Genomic DNA, 27082 nt, shown 5'->3' with positions numbered 1-27082 from the left:
CAACAAAGCTACTTTTGAGTATTGTATTTTTATATTTATTTTAATAGATTACAAACCATTTCGTAGCCATTCAAGATGACCGTCGTGGTATCCGAGCCTTGGGCAACACATTGACACGTCGGCACATCATTTGAAGCCCAAGAACCTACCTCAGTCATGTATATGTAGATGCGAATTCTGAACTGGTGGAATCAAGTCGAGAAACGTAGGCTCGCTAGCCACAAGAATGCATCTGTTGCGCTCCCAAACAAGATGTGCAATCCACTATGCGTCGCACAGGGCAGGAAAAACCCAAATTCACCAGCTTGGCCAAAAAAGCCGACAAGAACTCGTATAAGATGCTTTATTTTAAAAAAAAAAGGCCACTAATACGCATTCACAAATGCTATTTGCAAGCGTCCATTTGCTGCCCTGGTTCTCTCCCGCCGATGCGCCTCGTAAATGCGACCCCGTCGAGCGGCCGACGAGAGCAGACGCAGTCTTTGTAAAGCGCGTCTAGATCGAGTCGAGCTCAGACTACTCGTATACGGACTCGTATAGAAAACGTGGGAATCGATAATAAAAAATAGAATCTGCCTTCTAAAAACCTAAGATACCGGTTAAGCGCGCCCGGCCAAACTCGCCGGGCAGGACGCACTTGTCCCCGGACGAGTCCGAAGCGGCTTCGCTTGTAAATCCGGACCGCGAAGTTTGCCAACGAACGCGCCCAAAGTTCTGCGTCGGTGCCGTAAGACTGACGCCGCTTAAACGGCGCGTGCGTAAAGTAAGGCGCTGCGAAATGGCGCCGTCTCACGCGCAATAACTAGATTCATTCGCTTTGAACGCCGGTTCCCCGTCCGTCGTGCCTCGTCGCAAGCCAGGTGGCACGGACGGAGCGCGGGCGCCCAACGATTTGCGCGTGGTCGCTGGAGGCTCTTGCGGAGCGAGGGCTCTTGGAGCTCGGGCGTAGACTCGCGGCCTCCCTCCGGGGGAAGGGGGAGACCTTCTCCCGCGAGTATCCGCGGGAGGGGTGCGGTCTCGGGAGGTGGTCAGTTGGGGCGTGGCGGCGCCTGCTGCCTCCGCTTGCTAAGCAGCCGGTTGTTGGTGTCTGCCAGCTTCTTGAGCTGCACCGTGTCGTAGTCCACCCGCATGGTGGCCAGGGCCTGCGTCATTTCCTCCTGGGCGAGACGAGCACCCGTACACTTTTTACTGCTCCTTCCTGACATTCTCTGGCATTCTCTGACATCCTTCTCTGGCATTTCGAAAGGGCGTTCTAAATGCGCGGCACTCGGAACGCCCCGCCTTTTGCAAGCACTCGAGGGCACGTTGCTAGAACCTTGTAAAGATACCCGATTAGAATGAACCCACGTACAGCGAAATATTGTCGATATCGAACTCACAAACAATTTAAATAAAGATGCATGTAAAAAGTACTTTTTATAACAAACAACACATTGACTATATCAAACTTTTTCACCTGGGAAGGCTTGTAAAAACGCACCAACAATCGTCTTCCCTCCCCCTCCCCCCCTCCCCCCCAAAAAAAAAGTATGAGAGAAAGAAAATTCTAAAAGCTCAAGCTGCGAACTAAATTGAGCGAAGAGAAGCAATTCAGAAGAGAAAAAAATTTAAAAAACACTGCACGCACACAAAAAGAAAATCTTTTCATCTCAAAAAGGTTGCTTACGAAAAGATGCGATTCAGAAGGGCGGATAAGCTAAAACAACAAAATCTGCACACATGCAAAAAAAGAAAAAAAAAATAATTCCAGCTTTGCTATATCGAACTACTTGCTATATCGAACTGATTGTGGTGTTTCCTGCTGTTCGTTATGAACGGGTTTGACTGTAACTGTAATAGTGTTGCGCGAATGCTGCAAACGACTTTATTCTTGCGAGCCCTATATTTTGCGAATTTGGCAAAGTGTGGATTTCAGGAATATTTCGCGGGCACAAAGCTTTTGGCAAACGAGGGTGGGTCGTCGTGTATTTGTTACCGTAGGAAAACATACTGAGGGATCTATTTTTCACAATATTATTAGAGTCGCAAAAATCAAGAAATTTGCGATTTCACAAAATTTATGTTGTTTACGATATTTGAATTTCCGAATAGTTTTGAATAACACGCGATTCAATATTCCCTTTGAGACAAACCATAATATTTGTATGATTGTGGCGAGCGATCCCCGTCGAGTGCGCTCCTCACCGAGCGCCCGTGCACTGCGGGGAAGACATAGCCGCGGAGCTCGCGGGTTTCGCGGTTATTGCTTCTCTGCAGTGCACCGACGCTCGGTGAGAAGCCCACTCGACAGGGCTAACCCGCTGCAATGATGCAAAAGTACATGTAAAGGCACGGCCACACTAGCGGCAAGCATGCTGCAACGTCGCGCCGGTGCGCCGTTGCAGCATCTTGCAGCGAGAAGACCACACTGTACACTGTTTCGCCGTTGCAGACAGTAGTGACATGACACCACTTATGAACATGCACTCCTTCAGCCTGCTCGAGATTGTGTGTCATCTATCAAACATACTCTAAATATTTTTTTTTCCTATTTTTGGCACGTTTTATTTACCATACTTTGGTGTCTGCTCTTCGTTAGGCTGTTTTATTTTGCCTCTCCATCTACTTGCGTCGAAATGCGGTACTATTTTCTGCATCCGTTTCCCAACCCTTAGAGGGCAATAATGATGATCTGGTGACAACCTTAGAACGATCACCTTACTCCGCTTTTTGATTCTGCGAAGTCGCCAATAACAAATGGCGAGGCGATGCAGGTTCCGGGTTTGGCCAATCGGGTGGAATAGGAACATCGAGTTGCGCCACATTAACGTGGGGCTTGTGTGTTTGGCTTGGTTTGCACTTACAATAAAACTGAGTATGACCTGCACGCTCACGGTGAGCGATGCCACAGCAAATGCACTTTGGAAACGCAAGATGCACCAGAAAACTGCCGATGTCGGGCAGACGCTATGAGCCACGTCAAAGCTAAACCGGCGCTGAAAGCACGCAACTTTTCGGTGTGGCCTAGCGATTCGCAAAGTGCGAGGTCACCGGCACGGTTTTGGCACTGGATTGGCTGGGATAGCCCGTGGCGGCAGCCGCGGCCACTCCAGCTTTAAAAGTAAAAGCGCAGATCGTGTTGCTATGGCATCGCTACGTCATACATCCGTCGCCTCTCATTGGTCTAAATATTTTGTGCAGCACGGTAGGCAGAAACTACGCACAGATCATACCCCTGACAGCGAAGAAATCTTGCAGTCCTGCAACAACACCAATATCGGCAAGCGGTGCGAATCACCGTTTTGCCAGTGTGGCTGTTCTCGGGGATGCAGAAAACAGCCACGCCAATTCGCTTTCCTTTTGAATGTGCCGCGGGCGAAGTGCCGAGTGTTGCCGTGGAATCACCATCATCGCAAGTACAGTGAAACCCGTTTAGAACGAACCCACGTACAGCGAATTATTGTCGGTATCGAACTCAGGAAAATTTAAATAAAAATGCATGTAAAAAGTACTTTTTATAACAAACAAAATATTGGCTATATCGAACTTTTCCCCTCGGGGAACCAAAAAAAGTAGGAAAGAAAGAAAATTCCAAAAGCTCAAGCTGCGAACAAAAATTTAAAAAAAGCAATTGCAAAAAGGCACACACACAAAAAAAAAAATTCAGCGCAGAGCGGTTGCTTATAAAGAGAAGCAATTCAGAAAAGGAGATAAGCTAAAAAAAAACTGGATGCATGCACAAAAAACAAACAACAAAGTTTCTAGCGCGTTGTTACAAGGCGGAAGCAAAAGGAAGAGAAAGAAAGAAAAGCTCTTGCCTCCTCGCCCTTCGTGCCCTGTTGTCCTAAAGTCACTTTAGTCTGACCAAAGGCAAAAAGAAACACCGACCCCCTCTTCACCTTGCGCGCTCACTTGGGGCTTGACACACCACGCCTCAAGAAGCTATAAGCCTATCGCATTTTAGATTCAAGAGCAACGTGTTCAATAGCACCCGTGTATAACGAACTCATTGTGGGAGTTCGTTGCAAATGGTTTTTGCTATATCGAACCACTTGCTATATCGAACTAATTGTAGCGTTTCCTGCCGTTCGTTATAAACGTGTTTGACTGTACAGGCACCGCGTGTGATTGGCCCCATTTTGTTGTGTGTCGCGGCAGAGATTGTGCAACAACCGGTCGGCCAGCCGGTAAAGAAATCTTGCTGTTCTCCGGCAAAACCAGGCTCGTATGGCAGCCGGTGTCGGGCAAACGGCGTGCGGCAAGCTGCCATTCTGCAAGTATGGTCGTGCCTTTACGCGAGCAATGTCTCGAACAACCCGCTTTCATCATTTGTGCTTTTTTTTTTTTGTCAGGTTCGAAATTGCAAAAAAAAAATTGCATATAGCAAGTAGATTTATAAATCCCCTCGATTGGGATAGTTGCGACAAATATGTCGTTTACATGCAACAAAATACGGTTATATTAAAATTATCCAAAACTTAGAAGTGGAAAAGTGGAAGGCTGGGAACAACCTTCACGAGTTCAGCTGAATTTTCGTTTAAGCATGGTGCACGGTAGTGAAAGGCTCAGAGAAACTATTCGATATTCGATCCGAAAATATTTGGCCAAAACCACTATTCAATACAAACTCAAAATCCACCATTTGCAAACGCCTAAACTGGGGCACACGGTGTGGGGCTCACCGATGCTGCAAATGCCGAAGCGAATCTCCTGCGTGGAAATCAGGGCCTTACGCTTCGCGGTACGCTGTCTGTCTTTGTATTCCAGTTTGCTATGCCTAGCACCAGAATGTGAGGTTAAGGAAAGTGTGCGGGCATTTTTCTTAGAAAAACTCTCAGTGCGCAGTTTACGCAGCAATTCCAGAAACCGTTGGGTAGTCCAGAACAAGAAAGGATTGGCGCCGAAGCTCCCGTGAGCTATGGTTTAAGATAAAGTCAACTTCTATTGAGGTAGCCACCCTCGTGACCACCAGAACCGGTCACCAAGAGAGTGCGCAACACCAAATTTAGGTGTTGCGCACCTAAATTTAGGTGTGCAGGTGTAGGTATGACCCCAACTTTGGTCAGAAAGTGGCAGTCGGATGGACGGCCCACACTATAGTCAGTTACAGCTTAAGAAAAGTTTTGTAGGGAAAGGAAGGCTGGGATGGAGGAAGCAAACGGAATGCTGGAGAGGAGAAAGGAACTTCCTTCTCTCTCCAGCGTTCCGTCTGCTTCCTCCTCTCAGCCATCCTTTCTCTCGCAAACTTTTCTTAACCTGATACTGACTATTGTGTGGTTTGGCTGCAAGCGGGGCGAGTACAAGGCAACCTTTGAGTCCCGTTCTCGTGGGGCTAAAAGCAAAAAAAACAAGCCGCAGAGAAAAGTGCCATTGACTCACCTGAACCTCCGGCCACTGGTCACAATCTTCCCTGAGAACTCGAAGAGAGTAGAGGGGCGTCTGAGGTACCTCCGTGTATTTCTGTAACGCCCAGCAGATACCAATGAAGCAACTGGTTTTTAAACATAGATTAAAAAAAAATAAAAGTTAAAAGCAGTTAAGCGACAAAGCAATGTTCCGTAGGTTTGGTTCAGAGTCCTCGAGGTTTCGAAACAAAGAAAAGACTCGAGACATTTGTTGTATCGGGAGTTCTCAAACTTCTTGATCTCAAGGAATGCGTATCACTTCAAGTGGCGGCCAACGAACCCCGGCTCCCTTTCACATTGTTACATTTAGAGAAACTACAAAGGCAATTTAAAAATTTTTAAAAGAAGGAGTTTTTGGAAGCATTAGGGTCGTAGCATACCACTTAATTTTTGCTAGAACTCTGCGACTCATAGTGCCTGCAAGCAAATTTGCTAAGCCAAAACAAATATTGGGATTTCTCGTTTTTTTTCTTAACTCTGTAAAGGGAAGTGACGTCGATGAGCACTATTGATTTTCAGTAGGATTTAGTTGATGCTCAGTGCGGTTCCCACGGTTGGCTGAAGTTAAAAGTGCCACTAAAAAGAAAAAAAAAAATATTTTTTTTTTAAACAGTTTGGTTGGCACACGCCTATCAAAAAATAAAATTTTATGCGAAAAAAAAAAATTATAGATCAATATTGACGGCCTGACACGCAATTTAGTCGATAGCCACCTCCTTTCCACTTGTTTTCAAACTCGGGATTTCAGGCACGTGGAGGAGAGAAGCTGTGGCAATGAGAAGCTGCGTCCATCACGCTGAGGTGGAGAGAGTGTATGACCATTTCGTGAAGTCATGAACTTTGCGCACATAATTCAGACGCAATTAAAATAAATCTCGCGCCGCCAATATTGCCATAAAAAAAACATTTTTGCGTAAATTTTATTTTTTGGCACGCGTGTCCCAACCAGTTTCTTAAAAAAAAATCTTTTTTTCTATTCAGTTGCCTTTTAAAGTTTTGTTTTTTTTATTGTTTTTCTTTTCATTTGGGGGTATTTCTTGGGAGGGGGGATATTTATTTTTCTTCAAAGATTCAGATTTTTTGTATAAATTGGTGAACTTATAACTAATTTGCACAAAAAACACATAATCTGTGTAAAAACATAAAAATTCACCCCTAAAAATATAACCCCAAAATCCCCCCCCCCCCCCCCCCCCCCCCCAAAACATTGGAAAACTTGCAATTTTAGCTATAGTGCATGGCAGCCTGCCAAGAAGTGGCCATCTTAGTCGTTGTCGGACTGATCAGCCTGAATGAAATGGACGACAATGCCACACTCGCAGACGAGTTTGACCACCCATTCGGCGACCTCACGCAGACGGCACGGGAGATGCTTCTTCGGACATGGAACTCTGAATGTGTGGTTCACGAGGGCGCCCCAAACATGCCGCCAATCTAGTCCTCAGTCACTACCTTGGAGCAACTCTCTGCCCGACTCGCCGACGCCACCGCAACGCCGAGAACGCATCATTCATTTGAACCAATCGCCTGACGAGGAGCCTGTTCTCGTCGTGCTAAGATGTCGTGCGGAGCACTTTAGTCTACGTTTCCGCCGCTGTCTCAGGCGGTCTCGGGTGTTGTTCCCTGTACGCTTATTACCCCAACTATTTAGCAAATTGGTGCGGCACCCAAACGTCCGTTCGCACCACACCTTGGTCGACGGTCACGTGCCGTTTTGTATAGTTGAGACACAACCACCGAAGATAATTGAAGCCAGGGTCATCAAAGGCACACACTCAATATTAAAAATAGACAAAAAATATGATACTAATTTTTTGTGGCTTCTAAAAGACAGCAAATACGTTGACTAAAAAAAAAAAAAGTTGCACAGCCACGTGACTTTTGGCAACTTTCTCCTGCTCTATATTTCTTCTTCCTCCCCAGTCCAGTTTCAGTTTCAAGCAGTTGTGACTTTAGACTTTATTAAAATATATGTGGGGCTGCAACAAAATATTGATTGGGTATTCTTCTGACACCATAACTTGCCTGGCAAAAAATTACAACAAACATTTGGGGGGTGTCAGTATCCCTTTAAATTTAAACCACGCATATTTCATCGCTTCTATCTACTGTTTGAAGGGCGAACAAGCGCAGCATACAGATAAGCCGCCAAACCGCCCGAGCCAAGCCAGGCACGGAGGCAGGTGCACGCATCGTCGTGGAATAAACTGCCGCATTCGCGTCGGCACATTTGAGCCAAAATAAAGGACCCTTATCTCGCGAATATTCCATAAAAAAAATGTGCGGTAAGAGCGTGCTTCCAATGAAAAGTTTGCATAACTTTTATCGTTTCCCTAGTTTGTATCCCAGTCGTGCTCGTCGTGCACGCGAGCAGTCACTACGACACGGCAAGCGAGCAAGACCAAAGTTGTCGGACGCCGAGATGTTGGCTGGGAATGTGGGCTCACCGCAATCCACTTGTTGGCGAGCACCTCCTCGATGTTGAGCCTCTGAGACGGGTCTGTCCGCAACAGCCCCCGGATCAGGTCCTTAGCTGCGGCAAGAAGAGATGCGGCTCGGTCAAGAGTCGTCCCCGGAATACGCTCCGAAACAAGGGCCAGCTCAAAAGGCAATGCTGCAACGACCTCCCGGACAGAAAGCCGGTGTCGGCAGAGGACGGCAGCAATATGCTTGGAGTAGAATGGCCTCGACTTTAAAGGCCTTGGATATTTCCCACCCGGAAGGCTGCTAAACTGAACTACCGTAATATTGCAAGAGAGAGACTCTATTAAAAATTAAGAGCAATGTGGGGAAGAATAAGGGGTGAGCAAACTATTAATTAAAGTGCATCCGAAAAAATTTAAAAAATATAAGGTGGCCAGGTTGGGAATGTAGTCTTGTAAGCAATGTAAAATTTAGTTTTTATGCGGTCTATTCATGCAACTCGCAACGTATGGGGCCCTTCAGTAAAATTCACTCTTGGCATTTCTTATGAGTACTGCCAACCATCGTTGCACAAACAAAAAAGACAAGTGTCACGAGCCGGTGCTCCACTGCCGTCCGCTTCCAAGGGTTGCTCATTTCGGTGCCGCGCCACCATTTGCTTTCAAGGGCTGCATGAGGCACGCGCCTCCTACACTAATGCATTCGATGCTATTTCTGCAAGACAAACACAAACGCATTGAGTGGCTTTAGTGATGCATGCTATCGCTGGCCGATTTCTTGGATGCGGAATTTTCGGACGCACTAAACTATTCGAACACCTGAGGGGAACTGTCACTTACCCCATAGAGCAAACGTTTAACGGCAATTGAGATTTTAGGTGCCATATAATTCATTGCCAGATTGTTTCGGCTTGGTTTGCACCGTTTCCCCACAAGACTGCCGCCGTGAAATGAGTCACCGCCATTTTGCCTTTGTCATGTAGCCTCGTACCACATCCCATGTTCTACGCAAAGAACCTTTTCCTGCTTACAAACATAAACTGGCGCTTGCATCCCAAGTGACATCCGGTCGCTTCGTCTTTGCAAGCCTGTCGAGCTTGCTTGTGTCACTAGTGCTAAAAAGCATTAATGCTACACGGACAACAAAGGTGGAGATTTAACGAGGGCCTTCGGCTGTACAATTAAATGTTTTGGAGGAGACAAGTTGGTTTAAAAGAATATTGAAGAAATCTGAACAGCTCTCGCACTTCATTTTTTTGGCGTTACCCGGATAATTGGTGACTGAACGTTTCATAGACATTTTAAGCAGCAGTGTTAAGGTTTGCTTTGTTCATTCTTTTTATGAACCTGAGTGGGACCGTCTGGCGGCGTTTGCCACGAAAAAGGGTCTATAGAGAAGTTGGACTGAGGCTACAGTCAGATGTTCCAGTTTCGTCACCACGGCACAGCTGCAGTTCTTGTTATCTTGTTTGCATGCAAGTACTTCCTCCTAGGGGTGTGTGAACACTGCTCCAAATCGAATAGGGCAATGTCGGCCCTGGCTTCACTACTGCAGAGAGAGCCGGTCAGCAATCGGTTTTCCTAGCAAGGTGAAAATGCGGTGCCACTTCATATGAACTAATCAGGTGAAAATATGGAGTGGCTACCTTATGGTGTACAATCAAGAAAATTTGAAAATTGCTATTTTTAGATAGTGTCCCTTCCAAGCTTGTTATGGTGGCAAGGGGCAACAAAGCAAAAATGACTGTACTTCCCAGTCATCAACGTTTGCTTATATCCCGCCATAGCTAACTAGCCGCACTTACGCCGAGGCCATCTTTGATCCCAACACTACTATTACTAGCAGTGGGCTATCTTTCAGTGTTAAAACAAATAGAGCAAATTAAGCCGAAAACAGGGGCGGGCTATCTTTTGGGGGTGGGGCAGCTCTCGAGATTTTACTGTAGACGCAAAGCAATCTCGCTAAAAGAAGCTGCGGCCCACCAGATGCGCCGCAAACGACGAGGCGCGTCAAGTGCTCCGGGCGACCACGCTACCGGTCAGCGACGGCGGCAGTCAATCACCGATCGTTTGTTCCATGGTATCTCTCTGCCGATCGTTAGGCGTCGCTACTCAGCAGCGCATGTCCCCGGAATGGCCCACAGCGTCCACGACAACTAGCGCCACGAGAGAAAAAGGCAGTCAGTGGCGCAAACTACACAATCTTGCCTTCACCTATGTGCGGCAGTGCAACATGACGGGCTGTCTGTTGTTCTTGACTGAGCGGCCTTCATCGCCCGGGCACCTGGACCTCGGCAAGTTTTCTCATTTAGTCAGACTGTCGTAGAAGACAAAGTCAATCGTGGACTCGCGACTGACGACGGATCACAAGCACGCTCTGAAGTGTCCCGTACCGCAGATGGAATCTGCGCGAGGAAGCAGTCCAGCGAGCGAGCGCTTAAGAGCAGACGACCAGACGCATCACTCCCGAGGAAGACGAAACAAAAACGTAAAAAGCATAGTGCACTGTTTTTGTAACTATTGCAGCTTTATGTTCTCTCTCTGTGGAAAATTAACATTTGTCTCATACTCTCACTTGCTCTTGTCATCTACAAAAGCATACCATGAAATCCCGAGAGATGCCCCATCCCGAAAAGGTAACCCACCCCTATTTTTGGCTTGATTTGCTATTTTCTTTTAAACATTTAAGATAGCCCACTCCTAGTAATCGTAGTGTTGGGATCAATGGCGACCTCAGCATAAATGTGTCTAGTTATACTCTGCTTCACGGTAACTTGGCGAACTGTGGAGGCTAGGGCCTCGCGATCCAATAAGAGCGCCGGAGCGAGGCACATGACCCGACGTCACGTGAGTATTTGTGTCACCACGCCAAATGCAAGGCGCGAGGCCCGGAGGAATCAGCTGTCGTCTGCTAGCCAAGAGCCGTCTGCTCCACAGTTCTGTGGGGACCGCATCCTCCACACTTTGTTAAGTTATTGTGAAACAGGTTATAGCTATGGCGGGACATAATCAAACATTGCTGCCTGGCAATAACAGTCACGTTTGCTTCATTGCCCCTCGCCACTATAACAAGTTTGGTAGACACATGATCTAAAAATAGCATTTTTAACGCGATAGTGTTTAGGAGCTCGTGTCACAGGAAATCCAGCGTTGGCATCGGTGGGACCAAACATCCCATGATGCAAAGTGCGCAGCCACGTGCGACGTCACACGGGACGTCAAGCGTGTGACGTCGCACGTGGCTGTGACATCGTGACTTTATCGACCTGCTAAATTTTTCTGCCAAATTTAGCAAAAAATTTTCCCGCAAAATATGGCGAAAACTTTTCCCAACAAATTTAGCGGGTCGATAGAGTCATGACGTCACAGCCACGTGTCACATCACGCGTCACGTGACATGACATTACGTGACGCTACCGACTAGACCACGCTCACACGCTTGCATGGCTTGGGAACGTGCGCAGGTTTATATGATAAGGCTTTGCGAGCAGGTCCCGACAATGCTATCGCATTTCACTCTTAAAGGCGAAGCCCAGAAATAGCCGTCCCCCAAGTTGTTTCAACTTGTCTTGATTGCACGCCGAAAGTTAAAGTCCTTATTTTCAACCAATTTTCTTTCGACTTTAGGACGGCTATTTCTCGGGGTATAAGGGCACACATTTTGTAAGAACAGAGTTTGCAATCTCCACGAAATGTTGAGTTTTCGTTGGTCACATGTCGTCCTGGCTGCCAGAACATGCTCCTGCCATCGCCCGAGATGACCTCGGTGTGTAGGGCTCTTTGATTGCTTTTTTAATAGGAAATCGGCTGCGCATGATTGTGATTTAAGAAATTCTAGGATGCTCAGAGCCCGCAGAGTGAGCTCGGAAACCTCCTCTGGGCCCCTTTAAGCTTGGTTCAGTTGCAACTCGGGTGTTGGGGAATTTCTCAGTTGTCAGCAGCTCATGAATTTCTCTCGGTTGAAAGTTCAAGATCTCTAACCTAATCAAAACAATAAAGGCTTTTTTTTTTTAGCACATGAAAGTTTGGCACTTTTATTGAGTGCCAAGAATCCCAGTTACAAGTCATCACACAACCTCGGTTTTCTGCAGGGAAGATGATTCTCTTAGCACTCCCCTTTGCTAAGGTGCAAAGGGAGCCAAGTTGGGGCAAGGTAAAAAGTGGAGAGAGTATAGGGAAGAAGGAGGCGCAGCAAACAATAAACAAACAGTGACTGAAAGGTTAAAACACTTGACTAAAAGACAAAAAAAAAAGAAACAAAGAAAAAAAAAGGTTTTGTGCAGAGAAAGGCTTGGTCCTGGGAAGAGTCTCAAGACACCCGGGCTCGAGGGCACCCACCATCTTGGGAGACGTTCTTCCACTCAGGGTTGGGGAAGTCGTACTGGCCCGCCCGGATGCGCTTCTTCATTCCCGGCGAGATGGCCAGGCCGTGGTTGCTGTAGAACGGCGGGAAGCCGCACAGCCTGCGGGGAGACCGTCCCACACGGCGTTCGCACAGTCGTTCACGTAACATTCTCACGGGCCAAAACAAATTGGTATTGTCAAGGTGTCCATTTTCAATATACACAGAGTTCTTTTCTTTGGTCCTTTCAGATTTGTTTTAAAAATGTCGTAAAAGCAGGTGAGTTATACGGACCCCCAGGGGGACAAATTATCGGGGGGACGATCGTCGCAATAAGTTTGTTAATAAACAAAAATGTGTTAATGAACTGTTTGGTTAACGAGGATAAACATATGGTTAGAATCAGACTTTTAAAGACTCGGAACATGTAAGAAGCGCGGTGGCGAGCCAAAGATAGCACTCGTGCAACGGCTGAAAGGTGACCAATGCAAAAAAAAACGCGCCCGCGCAGTTTCTCCCTATCTTATCACCTGCACCTTTGCTCTGCAAGCCTTACACCCATTGCACAAGTGGTAACCTAACTACAGCGCAAAGCAAAAGGGTCGATGGTCATTTGGAGGGATTGCATAAATCGATTTGCGAACGTATTGAGTCAAGATCTTGTAAAGTGGTGTCCGAAGAATGTGTATTAAGGGTGTAAATATTTGACCGAACAGGCTATTTGTGCAAAACGTTAGAAATCAAGAACTTGAAATCCCTACCTATGGTGTCTCCCTGTCAACGAAGAACGCTCGACTGATTGGCTCTACAGCCGACAGATGGTGGCACGCAAGATTGCAGGTGGCTATACAGCCTAGACCGCAGAGAGGTCCAACTCAAACTGTGGGGAGTGCTTGTAATTTAATAGCGGATGTCTCATGCGGAGTGTAAACCGTGTTGTTGCATGGCAAGGAGAGGAAAGCAGGCGGAAAGGCGGAGACGCTTGCAGACGATTGATGCGTTTGTCATTTCCTTGCAGCTCGTATTGCACACGCAGTCTATAATGCACGCGCTGACAATCGAGCAGCTGAAAACTCTCCGTAATGCAGGCTCTTTACAGGTGGCCATGACGGGTGCTTTCCTCGAACTCGGCAATAGCAGAAAACGTTTCTGAGCAAGAAGCTACGTGCTCTTTTTCTGCGCGATTTGGCAGTGTACGATTATTTTATTCTACCGGTAAGACATAAAGAATGAAGGTTAAACGAGAGCAACAGTACAGACGTATTGTCTCATCTCTTTTCAACAATTATTTTTGGCTACACGTCGTCGTCTGCTTTGCACTCTGGTTGCTACCGCATCTCTTTTCTTGTCTGCAACTTTCAACCATGCTCTTATGGGCTGCGAGTTATCTTCACGGTGCGCTTAGCTCCCAACGAGCGAGTGAAGGTTGCTCTCTGGTACGGGAAGTGCCAGATTAAAAAAGAGGTCCGTCTATGTTTTTGGGCGGAGTTTGGGCGGTGACCTTCGGGCTCCCCTACAATTCTAAGCTGGGTGAGGCACCTCAACAAGAGGGGAAACCTCCGAAACCAGCCACTGACAAAAGCGAGGTCAACACCGAAACCGACGCCGAAAAACACGGTACTCGGTGCCTTCATAGGTGACCCCCACCCGTTGACCCAGAGGGCAATGCCGACAGATGTCGGCTGTTGTGCCAATCGGAAGCCTTTGGTTAGCACGTGGCCAGCATAGGTAGAAATTCAGAGTTTTTCATTTCCAACTTTCTACTCTCTTATACCCTTTGAGCCGTCTGCCTTGTGCACTAATATTTTCAGTAACCCGTCACCATCGCTCTCACCTTTACTATTAACACTACCACTCAACGATTTAACCGAGGGGTTGTTTGGTGAAATATTTATATCCTCAATGCAGGTTCTTCAGCCACCTCCATGAAATATCTTGGCTCGATACATTCAGAAAACAATTTATGCCGTCCCTTCGAGCAGTCATCCCTGACTTTCATGATATTTCTTTTTTTTTTTTTTATGATTACGTAGCCTAAAAAACAGTGGAACAACAAGCTGCACCATATGTTGCAGCTTGTTGTTGAACCACACAACTCTTCATAACCAAGTTTTAAGGAAGCCAGGAGACCAGGCTGGGAGACGCAGGCCCTTACCAAAAGTGAGGCCTGGCAGAGGTCATTGAGTTTCCAGATGCGCTGCAGGAACGCAAATAACGCTACGGTCGACTCCTGGTAACTCAAAGTCGCTTCATTCGAATTTTGTCGGTTAATTCAAAGCGTGGGCGTGGTCCTGGGAATTGCACAAACGAGTCTTCAAAGAATGCGTGATGCTTTAACCTCAAGGTGAGGTTAATTTTAAGGTTTTCGTTTTCTACGGTCAAAAAGTTTGATCATTTCGGGAGCGTAATAAAGACTCGTGACTACGGTGACCGAGATTAAATGCAAGCTTTATTGCTTTTACCCACTGTATGCACAAATGGGAAAACAAGGAACGAGCACAGTTAAGCCACCAGGCGGGTTGAGCTGCCAGGAGGGATACGATACGAAAGCAATCGACAATGCAATGATGTGGCGCGCACGTTCAACAAAGTTGGTCTCGAGGAATCACCCAGTCCCCGGAAATTTTCCGACCATCGAACGTATCGGTAGCTATGAATACTGTCAACTACTTAATTATCACGAAGACCTAATTTTTGCAAATTTCGCAAATCGCCTACCATTCGCAAAAGATAGGTCCCGCAAACAATTCTAGTAAAATGTAAACAATTGGAATCTATACTGAGATCCCACCACGTCGTAAAAATTAGAACCCGCAAATTATTCCAAAACTTCACCTTTGACCTAAATCTCGAAATATTGAGCCCGCAAAAAATAAGTAATTTACAGTATGTCGTAGGCGTACCGTAAATCGTGGGGAAATTTTTTCCGCTAAATTTAGCGGGAATATTTCCCTACTATATTTAATAGAAAAATTTCCCCGCCAAATTTAGCGGGGAAATATTCCCGCTAAATTGAGGCGCCGTATGACGTCACAAGGGTGACGTCATACGTGATGTCACCGTGACATCACACGTGACGTGACGTCATTATGGGAAAGGTCCCATCACGCAACGCGCGGTTACGCCACCCGCCGCCGTCGCTCAAGCTGAATACGGGCGCCTAAGAGCTACGCTCTAAAATAGCTCTAGGTTCAAGCGCTTTCTTTTTTATTCAAAGCGCGCTCTAATCGAAGCATTTCGCCGGCCCCACGAGCTTTGAATTACCGGGAGTTGACCGTACGGGCAAGGACGAGCGAGTGAAGCGAACTGAACGGGTGTCACTTCTCCCGCCGGTCCTCTCACATGGCGCGATTTGCGTTCTCGCTACGTCCACCCAACCGGTCCGTCTGGCCGAGACGCCCCATTCCGTTAGTCGAGGCGTACCGCTCGGTACTTGGCGACTTCTGCTGGACCCCTTAAGCCGCCGTCCCACCACTCGTACGTCGTACAAAGACGGGACGACAGAATTGTCTGCTGATGCAGCCCGTGCGTGTGCGAAGGCTTTGTACACACGAACGCTTGGAACGTATCTGCTGACAATCTTTGTACGACCGACATGATGGGTATAAGGAAGCCTCTGAGAGCGCTTTGTACGACGTATTGGCAGGGTGACTGCAGGGGCGGATTTATGGGTCGGGCCTGGGAGGGGCTGTAGGCATTCGGCTGGTGGAGCAGGAGGGCGGCGGTGAGTCTGCTGAGACGGCCGAAACGTTGCCCAGATCTATTTTGTTGACCCAATATTTGCAATCTCACCAAAACCTAAACTTTTGGCTGGTGTATATCAATGATTTTATTTTCAAAAAGTTGACCTTAGGGAGCTCAGAAGAGGCAAGGGGGGGTGGGGAGGGCGGTTGCCCCCCCCCCCCCCCCCCCCCCCCCCCCCCCCTTTGCCCTTGGGAAGCCGCAGCTTTGGGGTGTCAAGAGGGGAGGCAGTACTCACAGTATGTACATGATGACCCCCAAGGACCACATGTCGCACGACTTGTCGTAGCGCTCAGGCCCTAGAACCTCGGGAGCTGCAAAGCGAGGAGACCGCAGGCAGTCAGTGGCTCGTATAACCTTCGTACAGTATAGACCACTTACAACGTAACCGCTTATAGTGCGGGACCAGGTATAACGCGGCTTTTTTAAACCACCGGTTCGCCTCCTATAGAACTCCATGTATTTACATACCGCTTAAAATGCAGGCGCGCGAAGGGAAATACCGGTTATAGTGCGGTTTCTCGAACAGCCCGGCGGCCGTGCCGACTAACCGACGCAGCGAAAACGCTTCCCTTTGCGGCGCTAGATAACGGCGCGAGCCGCAAGCGGCACCCGCGGGGCAAGGAGGATGTTCGAAGAAGCGGGAAGAAGCGAAGAGAGAGGCTTCAGTTGCCATAGCGACGGAGGGACGCACGCACGTGTCGTTCACGTGTGTGCGTCCCTCCGCTGCGACGGTTGGAAAAAACCGCAACGACAGACCAATCGCAGGTCGAAGAGAAGTGTCCGCGCGCGTTACATGCCGGTCGCGGGCCGTCTATCCGCAAACATGGCTTTGGTTGTGATCGTCGACGTGGTAGACGGTGTGGTGGAGCTCATCGTTCCGCGTAAAAGCGCTATCCTTGACTGTGAATTTTCGTTGTGTGTCGCTATGATAACCCAGCACGTAGTAGAAGGGAAGATCCACCTACTTGTGCGGCGATGTTGTGGCGGCACTCTCAAGACGGCAGAAACGCCCGTGTCGTCGTGTTTGTTTACTTCGACTACAGTGGTGCTTTCTAAGCATGTGTTTTCGAACATCGCCCGGATTTCTTATTTGAAGCATTTCATGCCTGTGCTCGAGTTAAAGGTATTACTGGCGCGTACCGTATAAAGGATGCGAATTTTCACGCGTTTTCATCGCCGGAGAAAAGTGATTAGGGTTAGCAATCCTGAACACTCGCAACATCCGTCCGCGACGCCGTTAAAAGGCTCCGCCACGCAAAAGTCGCTCATTTCTTTCAAAATGTGTGACACACTTGAGAGAAAAGTGTACTAGTCTGGTGAAATAAAAGACTTTCCTCAAATTAAGCTTTATTTTTCATCTAACATAAAATAAATTCATTTACAAAGGTAAGTTGTCTGATGGCATGTATTTTTGCCTGAAAAATTGATGTTTTGGTTATAGCGCGGTACCGCTCATAGTGCGGATTTTCGCGACTCCCGCGACATACGTTATATGCGGTCTACACTGTACAACCTCTGGAGAACCTCCGAGCTTCGAGAAGGACTCTCCGCTCGGGAAGGCCAAGCTTTTAACCGTCAGTCTTATTTGTATGAAGTTTGCGGGGCACATTCGTAGCTGGGAAAGGGGGTGACATGCAAAGTTTTAAGCACATAAATTGTGCTTCCAAGAGTCGCGTAAAAGTACTAGAACGAATAAACACGACGCCCCCCAAGGAAAACAGTCATTTAGAAAAGGTAACGATAATGGCCTGCTGTTCTGGTGTAACCTACGCTACGACAACTGCGTTGTGCGACTGTGGGAAGATATTAGGAAAATTATGCCGCTTCTTAAGTGAAAATGGAAAGTGAAAAAAAAAAAGGGTTTCATTTTCCTGCATGCATTAGGTTGAAGACAGTGAAACAGCTTTTCGTAACAAAAGGTCAAGAAAATGCACAAAGTAATCACACTGTCACATTCCTTACAAAATTCCGGTATAGAAACTTCGAAAACTGGCTGCACACATCAAGTCGTTATAAAATGATAGTGTTCCCGAACCAAGATTAGATGTCAAAAAGCGAATCTGAGATAAGCGTATTCGAAAGTTCAGAAAGCTGCGGTTAAGATGGTGCCAGCATGTTGGAAATAATTTATTCCAGAAAAGATACTCCACTTAGAGAAGTTCAAGTTTTTGACAGCATACATTAGGATATTTGAAAGCTGATAAGACTATTTGCTAAAAATGTGACTTTTAAAAAGAACTTACAATTTTAAGGTAGTGTTTTTACTTGGCCCCTTAACCGTTTTGAACGAGCCTAGCTTGTCAACGTGGAGTTGTCCCCAGACCGTTCAGGACGATTATAGCTTGTCTGCTTTCCCCGGTTCACGCACTCAACCACTTTGGACGATCCAAGCTCGCTCATGGCTTAGTTTATGGCTGTGCCGACAGATGATATCGCTAAATTTTTTAGAATTTTGCTTCTCTTCTATTTAAGTCTGAAAATCTGTTTTTGGATGCGACCACTTTGATATTGAGACTACAATCAGGCAGTGTAGGGTCGGAAATTCCCCCAAAGTCTACTGTAAAAAGGGTTAAGGAGTCAAGCGGCCTCTATTGTTTTGGCTTCGTTAACCCTTGGAACGGCGTTGACATACTGGGACGTTCTGAGTGCTTCGTGCCGGAACTGCAACGTGCGGTTATGGATGAATTATCACCAATGGATAGCCCTAGTACCTAATGCAACACTCTTGTTTGCGTTAACGAATAATAAAACTTGTCCTCTCCCGATAGCAGTCCTACAGAATATCTTTCACAAACGTCTTCCTCATACATTATTCCATAAAAGAGTTCCGGCAGCTGCCATTTTGAATGTTAATGTGTTTTGTGTGTGTTTCCCTCACTTGACGTGGCGGTAATCCGGCGACGCCGAACAGTTGTGTTTGCATGCTGAGCCATTATTTTATGTAAACAGTGGAACGGTTTATACTAAAGTGTATGCCAAGAGTGAAAACACAATGCTTTGTGGAGCTCCAGAACGCTCCACGTAACGTGGCCCCTCGTATTGTGACCTGCATCGCTACTTATTTGAAGAACAGAACAGTGTAGTCGTCAATGGTTGCCAATCTTTAGGAATGATTCTAGGATCTGTCCTAGGAACAGTGCAAAAATGTTTGCTCAAGACTGAAGACGTCTAAAACCTTTCGTAATTTATAAGATTATTGATGTTTTATGGAACTTTCGCTAAAATTGCCGACTGGTATGATGGCCAGCAAACGGCAATTGATTCTTAAGAAACTTGAGCCTACACGATAACACGCAAGAAATAGCCTGTTTTAAACACTTGATACACGACAACCCGTCTCTGTGCAAAAGTAAAATACTTGGACCTATTTTTCAAACAAGCTGAATTGGGACACTCGTTTAGATCCCATATGTATAAAGGTTCATAAAAATATAATGTTTTTTGTGAAGTAAGTTGACAGCACAAAACTCGTCAGTAAATATTTTTTACATATTACATTCCGAAGCAACCAGCTCTAAAAAATGTGTTAACTGTGTGGGAACCATAGCTAAAAAAGGACACAGAAAGAGTTGAGACGCTACAGCAACCGACTGTGCAGTTAAAATTTACAAATTAAAAACCTTTTTTTTTTTCTCCCACAACCGAAATGTTTACGAAATGTAATGTTCGATCTGTCGAGGTTAAAATAAAGGTTTGCAGGTGAAGCTTATTTAAAGATCTGCAATAACAAATCGGGCCTAAACCGAGATATGGACTCGTTGCCACCTTCCCCAGGAACACGCAAGCTTGAACTACTTGAAAGTGTTGGACCATATGAACTCAAAACTAATGCGATCAACCTCTCCTTGCTTGCTGCATTTGCCGACTGGAATTCCTTCCCACCCAACCATGAGCACACAATTCATCCACTGACAGTATCAGTTTTTTCGGGAGACCCCTGCAATTCTCTCCAATTAGGGTGGCCAAACTTAAATTAAAAAAGAAAAATTAAGGATGCTCAATAGACCATTTGCTAAATCCCCCACGTGCCCCAACATGCACTCGAGCAATTGTGGGAATGGTGTTCCATCAGTTACCTAGTGACTGGTAATTTTGACCAATTAAATGCTTAAACACTTAAGTGTAATCCAGAGTCATCCTGAATAAGCGTCGTGTAGACTGCAGAGACCTGTCATTATCCTTAAAACTTCTTTTCAGCGTCAGCAGTTTTCGCACTGTGCATGCAATCCACCCTCCCACCTGGCTGAGCTGCGGGAATTTCTTACAATATTATCATTCTTGTGATTGTTGTTTCAGCGGGAATTGCTTAAAAAGCCAAGAATTTGCAACAACCAAAACCAGGATTTAGCTCGGGCTCAACGGGGATTTTTATAGCATTTTTAGCGTTTCTAAGTTAATATTAGCGTCTCTGAAGCTGTGTGAGTATGGAAGAGATTTCTGTGGCTCAGCCAGGGTGAAGGGTGGATTGCAATACACAGTATCAAAAGCACTGACATTGACCAGAAACTCTAAAAGTGATATGACAGGTCTCTGCAATCTGCACGACGCTTATTCAGGATGACTCCGAATTACACAAAAAAGTGTGTATCGAATTGGTCGAAATTACCGATCACTAGAGCACTGAAAGAACATTGTTCCTATGATTTCTCTAGCGTGGGTGTGTGCGCTTGGGGGATTTAGCAAATGGTCTATTCTCAGTTACGTCGCAGCCCATAATAAAAGAAAAGAAGTAATGAAGGGAAAATAAATAAATCTAGCCCTGAAAGACACTTTGTATGTTCAATAAGTTTCACTATTAGTTAAGAAAATGCTAGTTATTATTTCTGGGTACCCAAGCCTATGATGAGAGTGAAATAAATACAACGACAAGCGGGGACATTATGCCAGCAATTTCACACGTAAACATAGCCGCTTTGTGAAGCGATGCTGCACAAGAGAGGGAAGGGTGACTCACCGACGTAGTAGGGTGTGTAGCAGGGGGTCTGTAGGGAGTTGAAGTTTGTGGTCTCCTTGGCAAAGCCAAAGTCCGTCAGCTTGAGCACTGCGCTGTCGTCGGGTTTGGAGTACAGCAGGTTCTCCGGCTGAAGCACGACAAGGGAGAAAGACCCAAACTGTCACGTTTTGTGAACATCATTTGTTTTCAAGGAAAGCATTCGAGGGCCTTAAACAACATGCTGAAACTTTTCAAGAACTCGGACACCTCAAAATCCCCTCATTTTAGAGCAGTGTGCAAAATGCAAAAAACCTTCCGCAGCTTCTTTTCACCATCCTAACTAGTAGAACTTCGCACTTATCCGGAAACTTCCAAGCTCTGCAATGTAAGTCATTTCCCTTCTTTGGCCATCTTGACGAGTCTGGAGGCGTGGCGAGAACGTTGATTGTCGCTGATTTACATTAATTTGCTCGCGCGTCACTGATTCGCTCAACCATTAACGAGGCACGCTTGGACTAGACCTTAACGACTTCTGAGGGCTTAAATGATACTCCGTCTCACCGTAACTTGGCAAACGGTGAAGGCTATGGTCTTAGTGAGCCAATGGGTGCATCGGAAAGAGACAAATCTCACTTCATTTCACTAGTTGAGGGCGGAACTGTCCAAGCCACGGGCCAGCTACAAGAGGAGTTCCTCCCTCCCCTCCCACCCTTGTAGCTTTCGTAAGCGCTGTCGTGTGTTTCGCCTCTTTCGCTACGATTAGGTCGAGGGGGCCATAGCGTTCGCTCTTTGCCAAGTTATGGCTAAACAAAGTACCGATACTGAATGACTTTCGAGGTTTTCGAAGACCACCCATAACCTCACTAACGAGTCCACAGCAACAACTGAGCAGCGGCCAGCTCGGCGGGAGACAACGGTGGTACCGCAGTTGACACTGCCGTTGTGAAAGGCAGTTGCTATCTAGAATTAGGTCCTTCGATACGCAGACTACCAAACGTCGTCAGCTCAAACATTAGGATGTCGGCTGGACACCAGTAAAAAAGTGACAATGCTATTGAGATGCGGAACACAATATTTTTCTGATCCAAACCAACTGTCTGCTGGAGAGTCGAGACACTCCCAGAACTTTCTTGTTCCCATGTTATATGGTAGCTCTCGCAACGAGCAACCTAGGGCTCCCTTCACTCACGAAAGTGTTAAAGGTCGTCGGTAGATTCTCCTCTTTACTAAAACGGGCTGCTTCCTTAGAAGCACTCAAGCTATCGCCGGAATTGTCCGAATTTGGTGGGTGAAGCGACGACAACAGGGCAGAAAGAGCATATACTATTTTGTTTCACTCTCTTCCAGACTATTTTTTAAATTATTTTCTGCCAACCTTTTTTCCCACAGTATATAATGTTATATCTGGCCCTTTTTGCCGAGAGCTTATTTTTTTCGCACACTTTTTCACTTTTATAATCCCTTTGTCATGCTGGACTTCTTTCTGCTAGGTCTGTGTATCCCACCGCACGGTGCATAGTGCATATTTCAGACTTTGAGGAGATGTAAATTTAAAGCACCACTGCACAAACAAAAACGTGCTTCCACGAAACAAATTAAAGAGAGTGATGCCGAAGTGCAAGTCAGATAAGCTCGTGCACAATCCCAAAGGTTTAAACAGGTGCAGTATACCGTGAAGCAATATTATAGCAACTACTTCAGTTACGAAAGACCCTGTGGCAGGAATAACAAACTTTCCACATAAGATAGGAGTGGCAAAATCTTTTCTAACTGGCAAGTGATGCCACAAATGCAAGTTTTCCAACAGGGTTATTTGTGTAAACAAACATGACTGTACATAAGCAAAAGAGTCACTGGGCACCACAAACAACCATTAGAAAGATGACAAGCCAACCCATGAAGCAGGTGGTTCCTGTAATAGACTTCCCAGCTACACTTTCGTGGACACGAAGGACCACGATAATGCTAAGAGCACATCTTTGGAAATTTAAGGATGTGCCCCAAACAAATTAGAGTCTGCCTCAACAAAACCTTTCCATGGAGTGGTCGTACGTATTTCCTAAAGGCCTGTTTACACACACATCACAACGCCAGTCAGTGCTGAAAACAGCGCTGACCTAGCTGATACAAAGCTGACTTCGCACTATGTTGATGATACAGCGTTTATACAGTGCTGCACCAGTGCTAAGCTATGTTCAAGTCAAGTCAGCACTGTTCCTAGCGGTGATTTAGCACTGTGATGTATCTGAACTGGCCTTCAATAGTGCAGCAACCCCAATTAAGAGTCATTACTTAAAGAGATACTACAACGAAATTTTGGAGCTTATATTTTGGTCTATACGTGTTCAAAAAGGAGCAGTATCACATCGGACACACCAATATCTAATTAAATAAGGCACGAAAAGTAATTTAAAAATAAATTAAACGATTAGCAAAGAGCACCTGGTGGATGTCGCTAAAGCCTCGTTTGTAATGCCCGTCTAGGAACCTTGAAAGGAAGTGACGATAACTGTCTCGCCTATAGTCGGTTGCAACCTAAGAACAATCTTTTAGCTCCACCCACAAGCGCATTGCGCCCATCTGAAGTGCCTCCGCCGTCGAGAAAGTAGTTCGCTAGCAACGTTGCTTTTTCTTCCTCCAGGAAACCTGTCTTAAACTACTACAATATTTATTTAATTCATTTAGGACATTTAAATAAGTTAGAATACGTTTTTGTCAACGAAATAGCTGCTTAGTAAAGAAAGAAAGAAATTCATGTCCAATGTACCGTCTTCCCAATTCATTTTCTGTCCAAGATACTGCCTAACATACCGTCTAACATACCTCTCAGCAGTGCTAAGCCTCGCGCCCGCTTCGAAATTTTCGTTGGCGATAGCGTCGCTGGATTCTCACGTTGTCGCGCAAAAACTGCTGCAAACGCAAGCCGATACCATCAAGATTTCGTGGCGTAACCTCGGGCACGTAAAACACGGTGCAAAAAAGCAGAATAATTGTCATGAGAAACTATAGCATCGCGTTGCTAAGGCCAGCAGCCATGTTGAGCTTTTTTTTTTTTCAAAAGGATCGCGATTGGTCCACAGAATCGTGACGTCATGAAAACAATTGGCTGGCGTTTCTCGGCGTAGGATTACATTTTCCTCTGAGAGGCATTTCCGGTTTTTTCTTAGCTTGCAACCGACTATAGAACTATACAGGCTTTGAACCTGACGTCATCCCGACAGCTCTACGGCCAGCACAAGAGAAGAGGGGAGGGATGAACTTTCCACTCTACAGGACTCTCTTTTGCGTCCCTGACATAGCTATTCTCCCTCTACAGGATTATAGAAGAATAAACCGTCACTCAAAATTCACACAAAAGCAGATTTGCGGTTAGTTGCAGAGGCCCGATCGCTGGCCTGCTTCGACCGCTTCGGCGACTGGGTGACTGGAACGGTTAGGGCATCCTGTCGACGTCAGCCTCGCTGCAGCTTTGCTCATCCTGAGACAAACTATGTCACGATTGCGCCGGATGTGAAATGCTCTCCGCTGGTTGCTCTCCGAGCGCTTGCCAGAGTGGGCCGTTTATAATGAAAAATACAGCCATCGGGCTCAAAATACAAACGTGCGATTGTCATTTACAGATATTGTGGACCATATTCAGCCTATTTCTGAACATGACGTGTGTATTTCAAATTTCGTTGAAGTATCCCTTTAAGGGGGCGCTAAGGTGGATTTTGATATTGACTCTTTATGGCGTAAACTCGATCTATGCACCCCAAGCATCCTATTATCCTATAATAGCCAACATAACTGTCATGCTGGTGTTTCTTGCCTTTGAAATTGCGACCACCCCTTTTTCTTAGATATCACGAAAAAAGGGGCGTGTCGTGGGGCTTTGACGCCTTTTTAAGGCCGAAAAACGCCACGCGTGATTGTAATTTCGGCTTCCATAGGATGCTCAAAGTACACATATTGAGTTCGTGCCATAAAGAGACAATATCAGAATCCACCTTAGTGCCCCTGGTTCCCACTGGTTTCTAGCATTTACTGAAAAACAGCCATAAATCTGTGCCAGATGTTATTTCAGCAGAGCAACAAATAAAAACGGGCCCAAAAAGCTTAATTCACTATTCTGCATTTACCTCTATTCTGCTCCCGACACCTTGTGTGCAAACAGAGCAGAGCTGATATTAATGAGGTCACACCAATTATAATGACAAGTTGCTGTCTTATTCCATGCAAAAAGACTCGGCTAAGAAAAGCACCTTGGTTATATGTCATTATACTACATTTTTTCTAGATTTGCAAGGAGAAAATCGCGCCTCTGCACAATTCCTGCTACAAACTTTAAGCGCCGGATTACGCCTACATAAAACAGATGCCGATGGACACCAACCTTAGGATCTGGCGTATATCACAGCCAGTCCTTCAACACAAAGGAAAATGTAAACACCTCGGTCATACAAATAAAGTCGGAATTGTGCAGAATGCAGACTGAGGGCCGTCATAAAGCCATACATTATATTTTCCACTAAATTTAGTGGACAATGGCTACTCAACATCATAAGCACAATGGTGGTCAGGTAATGCCATCGCGACGGTGGCCGCACGAGACTAATCTCCCAGCCATGTCGTGTCACGTCAGGTCACAAGTGTCACGACATTAGAGAACGTCATGGTGTCACGTGAGACTACGTCACGTGTCCCGATGTCTCGTCACGTGATCATATGACCACGTAATGAGACACCATGCTCAGCTGTCATGTTTTCCAACAGTTTTCTGCGATGCTCTAGACTTACAAACCAGCCCATAAAAGCATTCCACCTTAAAACTCACAAAATGAGATAAGATATAGCCAGGCACACAACTATCCCATTGCAGATAAGGCATCTCCATCCGTTGCTTGGCGGCAACGGACCGCTTCCAAGCGTTGCGAGACTCGGTCAAAGGGCCAGAGGTGCACGTGCCCCGTGGATGCAGGCTCACCTTGAGGTCCCTGTGAGCAATGTTCATGCGATGAAGATGGGCCACAGCCTTGCAGATGTCTCGGATGATTTCTGCCGCCTCTGCAAGGCGAGGGGGGAAAACATGAGGAGCCAGGCACCTTTCGAGAGGCAACAGAAATGGCACCCTGTGCTGCAAGAGCGCAACCCGTGGGCAACTGCCTCGGGCGGCAGAATTTTAGGGGGATCTCGGAGGATTTCCTGGAATTCTTTGCCCCATTGGCCAAGAAAGGGGTCACAGATCATTTTTCCGAGTCTCTATGTAACAAATTCAGACTTTCTCGAAGCTTGTGTTCATCAGACACAAAATTCAGCGTTGCTTTTAGTGTTTAGAGCATCCCTGACAAGGGGCTCAATTCCACGAAATGGGTCCCTAGGAATGTGGGGGTTCCACAGAGCCCTGTAGCTTCTTGGGCTCCCAAATTTCGGTAGTCGGTATGCTGTTCATGCGCAATGGTGAGCCAGATTTTCTCTAGTATTTGCATTACAGTTCACAAGGTCTGCAGACTTCTATGCCGCTTGATTGCGTCAATGCCCGGACTGGGGGAGGGGTCTCTCGGCCACGTATTGAGAGATGCAGGCGGTCCCTGAAATAAAAAGCACCCCGGTGCAGGGCGAGAAGAGCTATACTGAGACTTTTGATTAGGCTAGTCAGTTCATACTTGACATTAATAAAATGGCGCAAACTGAACAAGGACGAAGATGCACACGTAAAACAGGACTGGCGCTGACTTCCAACTAAGTTTATTGCAAGATCAAACTGAGCAATAAAGAGTGGTGGAGGCGGTTTTGGCCTTTTGTAGCAGGTTCTGCAGCAGGCAAAATATTGGTTTGGAGCAGCCGCCGACGCTTTTTGAGCAGATGCCTAAATCTGTTAGCACACCACTCGAAAACGAAAACGTGATTGCATCGTTAAATGAGTTCATATTTGATGATTGAGAGTTCCTCTTTGATACTGGAGCATATTACTTATTACCTTTCTTTTGTAATAGATAGGGCACGAAAGGAACAAGGAGCCTTCTTTTTAGGAATAAGACTCTGGTGAGAGTAGGTTCCATTTACAATGGATACTCAAAATATAGACGAAAACTGAACTATAGCGCAGCCCTTCAGTCGGGATAAAGCTTCTTTCCCCTCTCGATTTTACACTCCGCAGTTTCCCTGGTTCTGTTTCATCATGTTAGCCGCCATCCTAGTATTTTGTAAAGTTTTCTCGCGACTTTTAGTTCAGAACGTCGCAGACATCGTCTGGAAATTTAGACGATGTCGGCGA

At 46.2% G+C, this 27082-nt stretch overlaps 1 protein-coding gene across 1 annotated transcript in view; it reads right to left on the bottom strand.

Annotated features, from left to right (window-relative positions):
- Positions 1-329: 329 nt before the first annotated feature.
- LOC8025532 (MAP kinase-activated protein kinase 2) overlaps positions 330-27082 on the bottom strand; it is a 56805-nt gene continuing 30052 nt past the window's right edge. Inside the window, exons 4-10 of the mRNA XM_029988636.4 lie at positions 25793-25872; positions 20848-20974; positions 16129-16204; positions 12146-12270; positions 7832-7917; positions 5359-5439; positions 330-1157 (exon numbers count right to left, since the gene is read on the bottom strand). Of these exons, the coding sequence (XP_029844496.2) occupies positions 1029-1157; positions 5359-5439; positions 7832-7917; positions 12146-12270; positions 16129-16204; positions 20848-20974; positions 25793-25872 (704 nt within the window). The 3' untranslated portion in view covers positions 330-1028. The remainder of the gene's footprint in view (positions 1158-5358; positions 5440-7831; positions 7918-12145; positions 12271-16128; positions 16205-20847; positions 20975-25792; positions 25873-27082) is intronic.

The sequence above is a fragment of the Ixodes scapularis genome, unplaced genomic scaffold (assembly GCF_016920785.2).
Source record: "Ixodes scapularis isolate PalLabHiFi unplaced genomic scaffold, ASM1692078v2 PGA_scaffold2__306_contigs__length_199485367, whole genome shotgun sequence".
Lineage (NCBI taxonomy): Eukaryota > Metazoa > Arthropoda > Arachnida > Ixodida > Ixodidae > Ixodes > Ixodes scapularis.
This window is presented reverse-complemented; position numbering and strand designations above follow the sequence as displayed.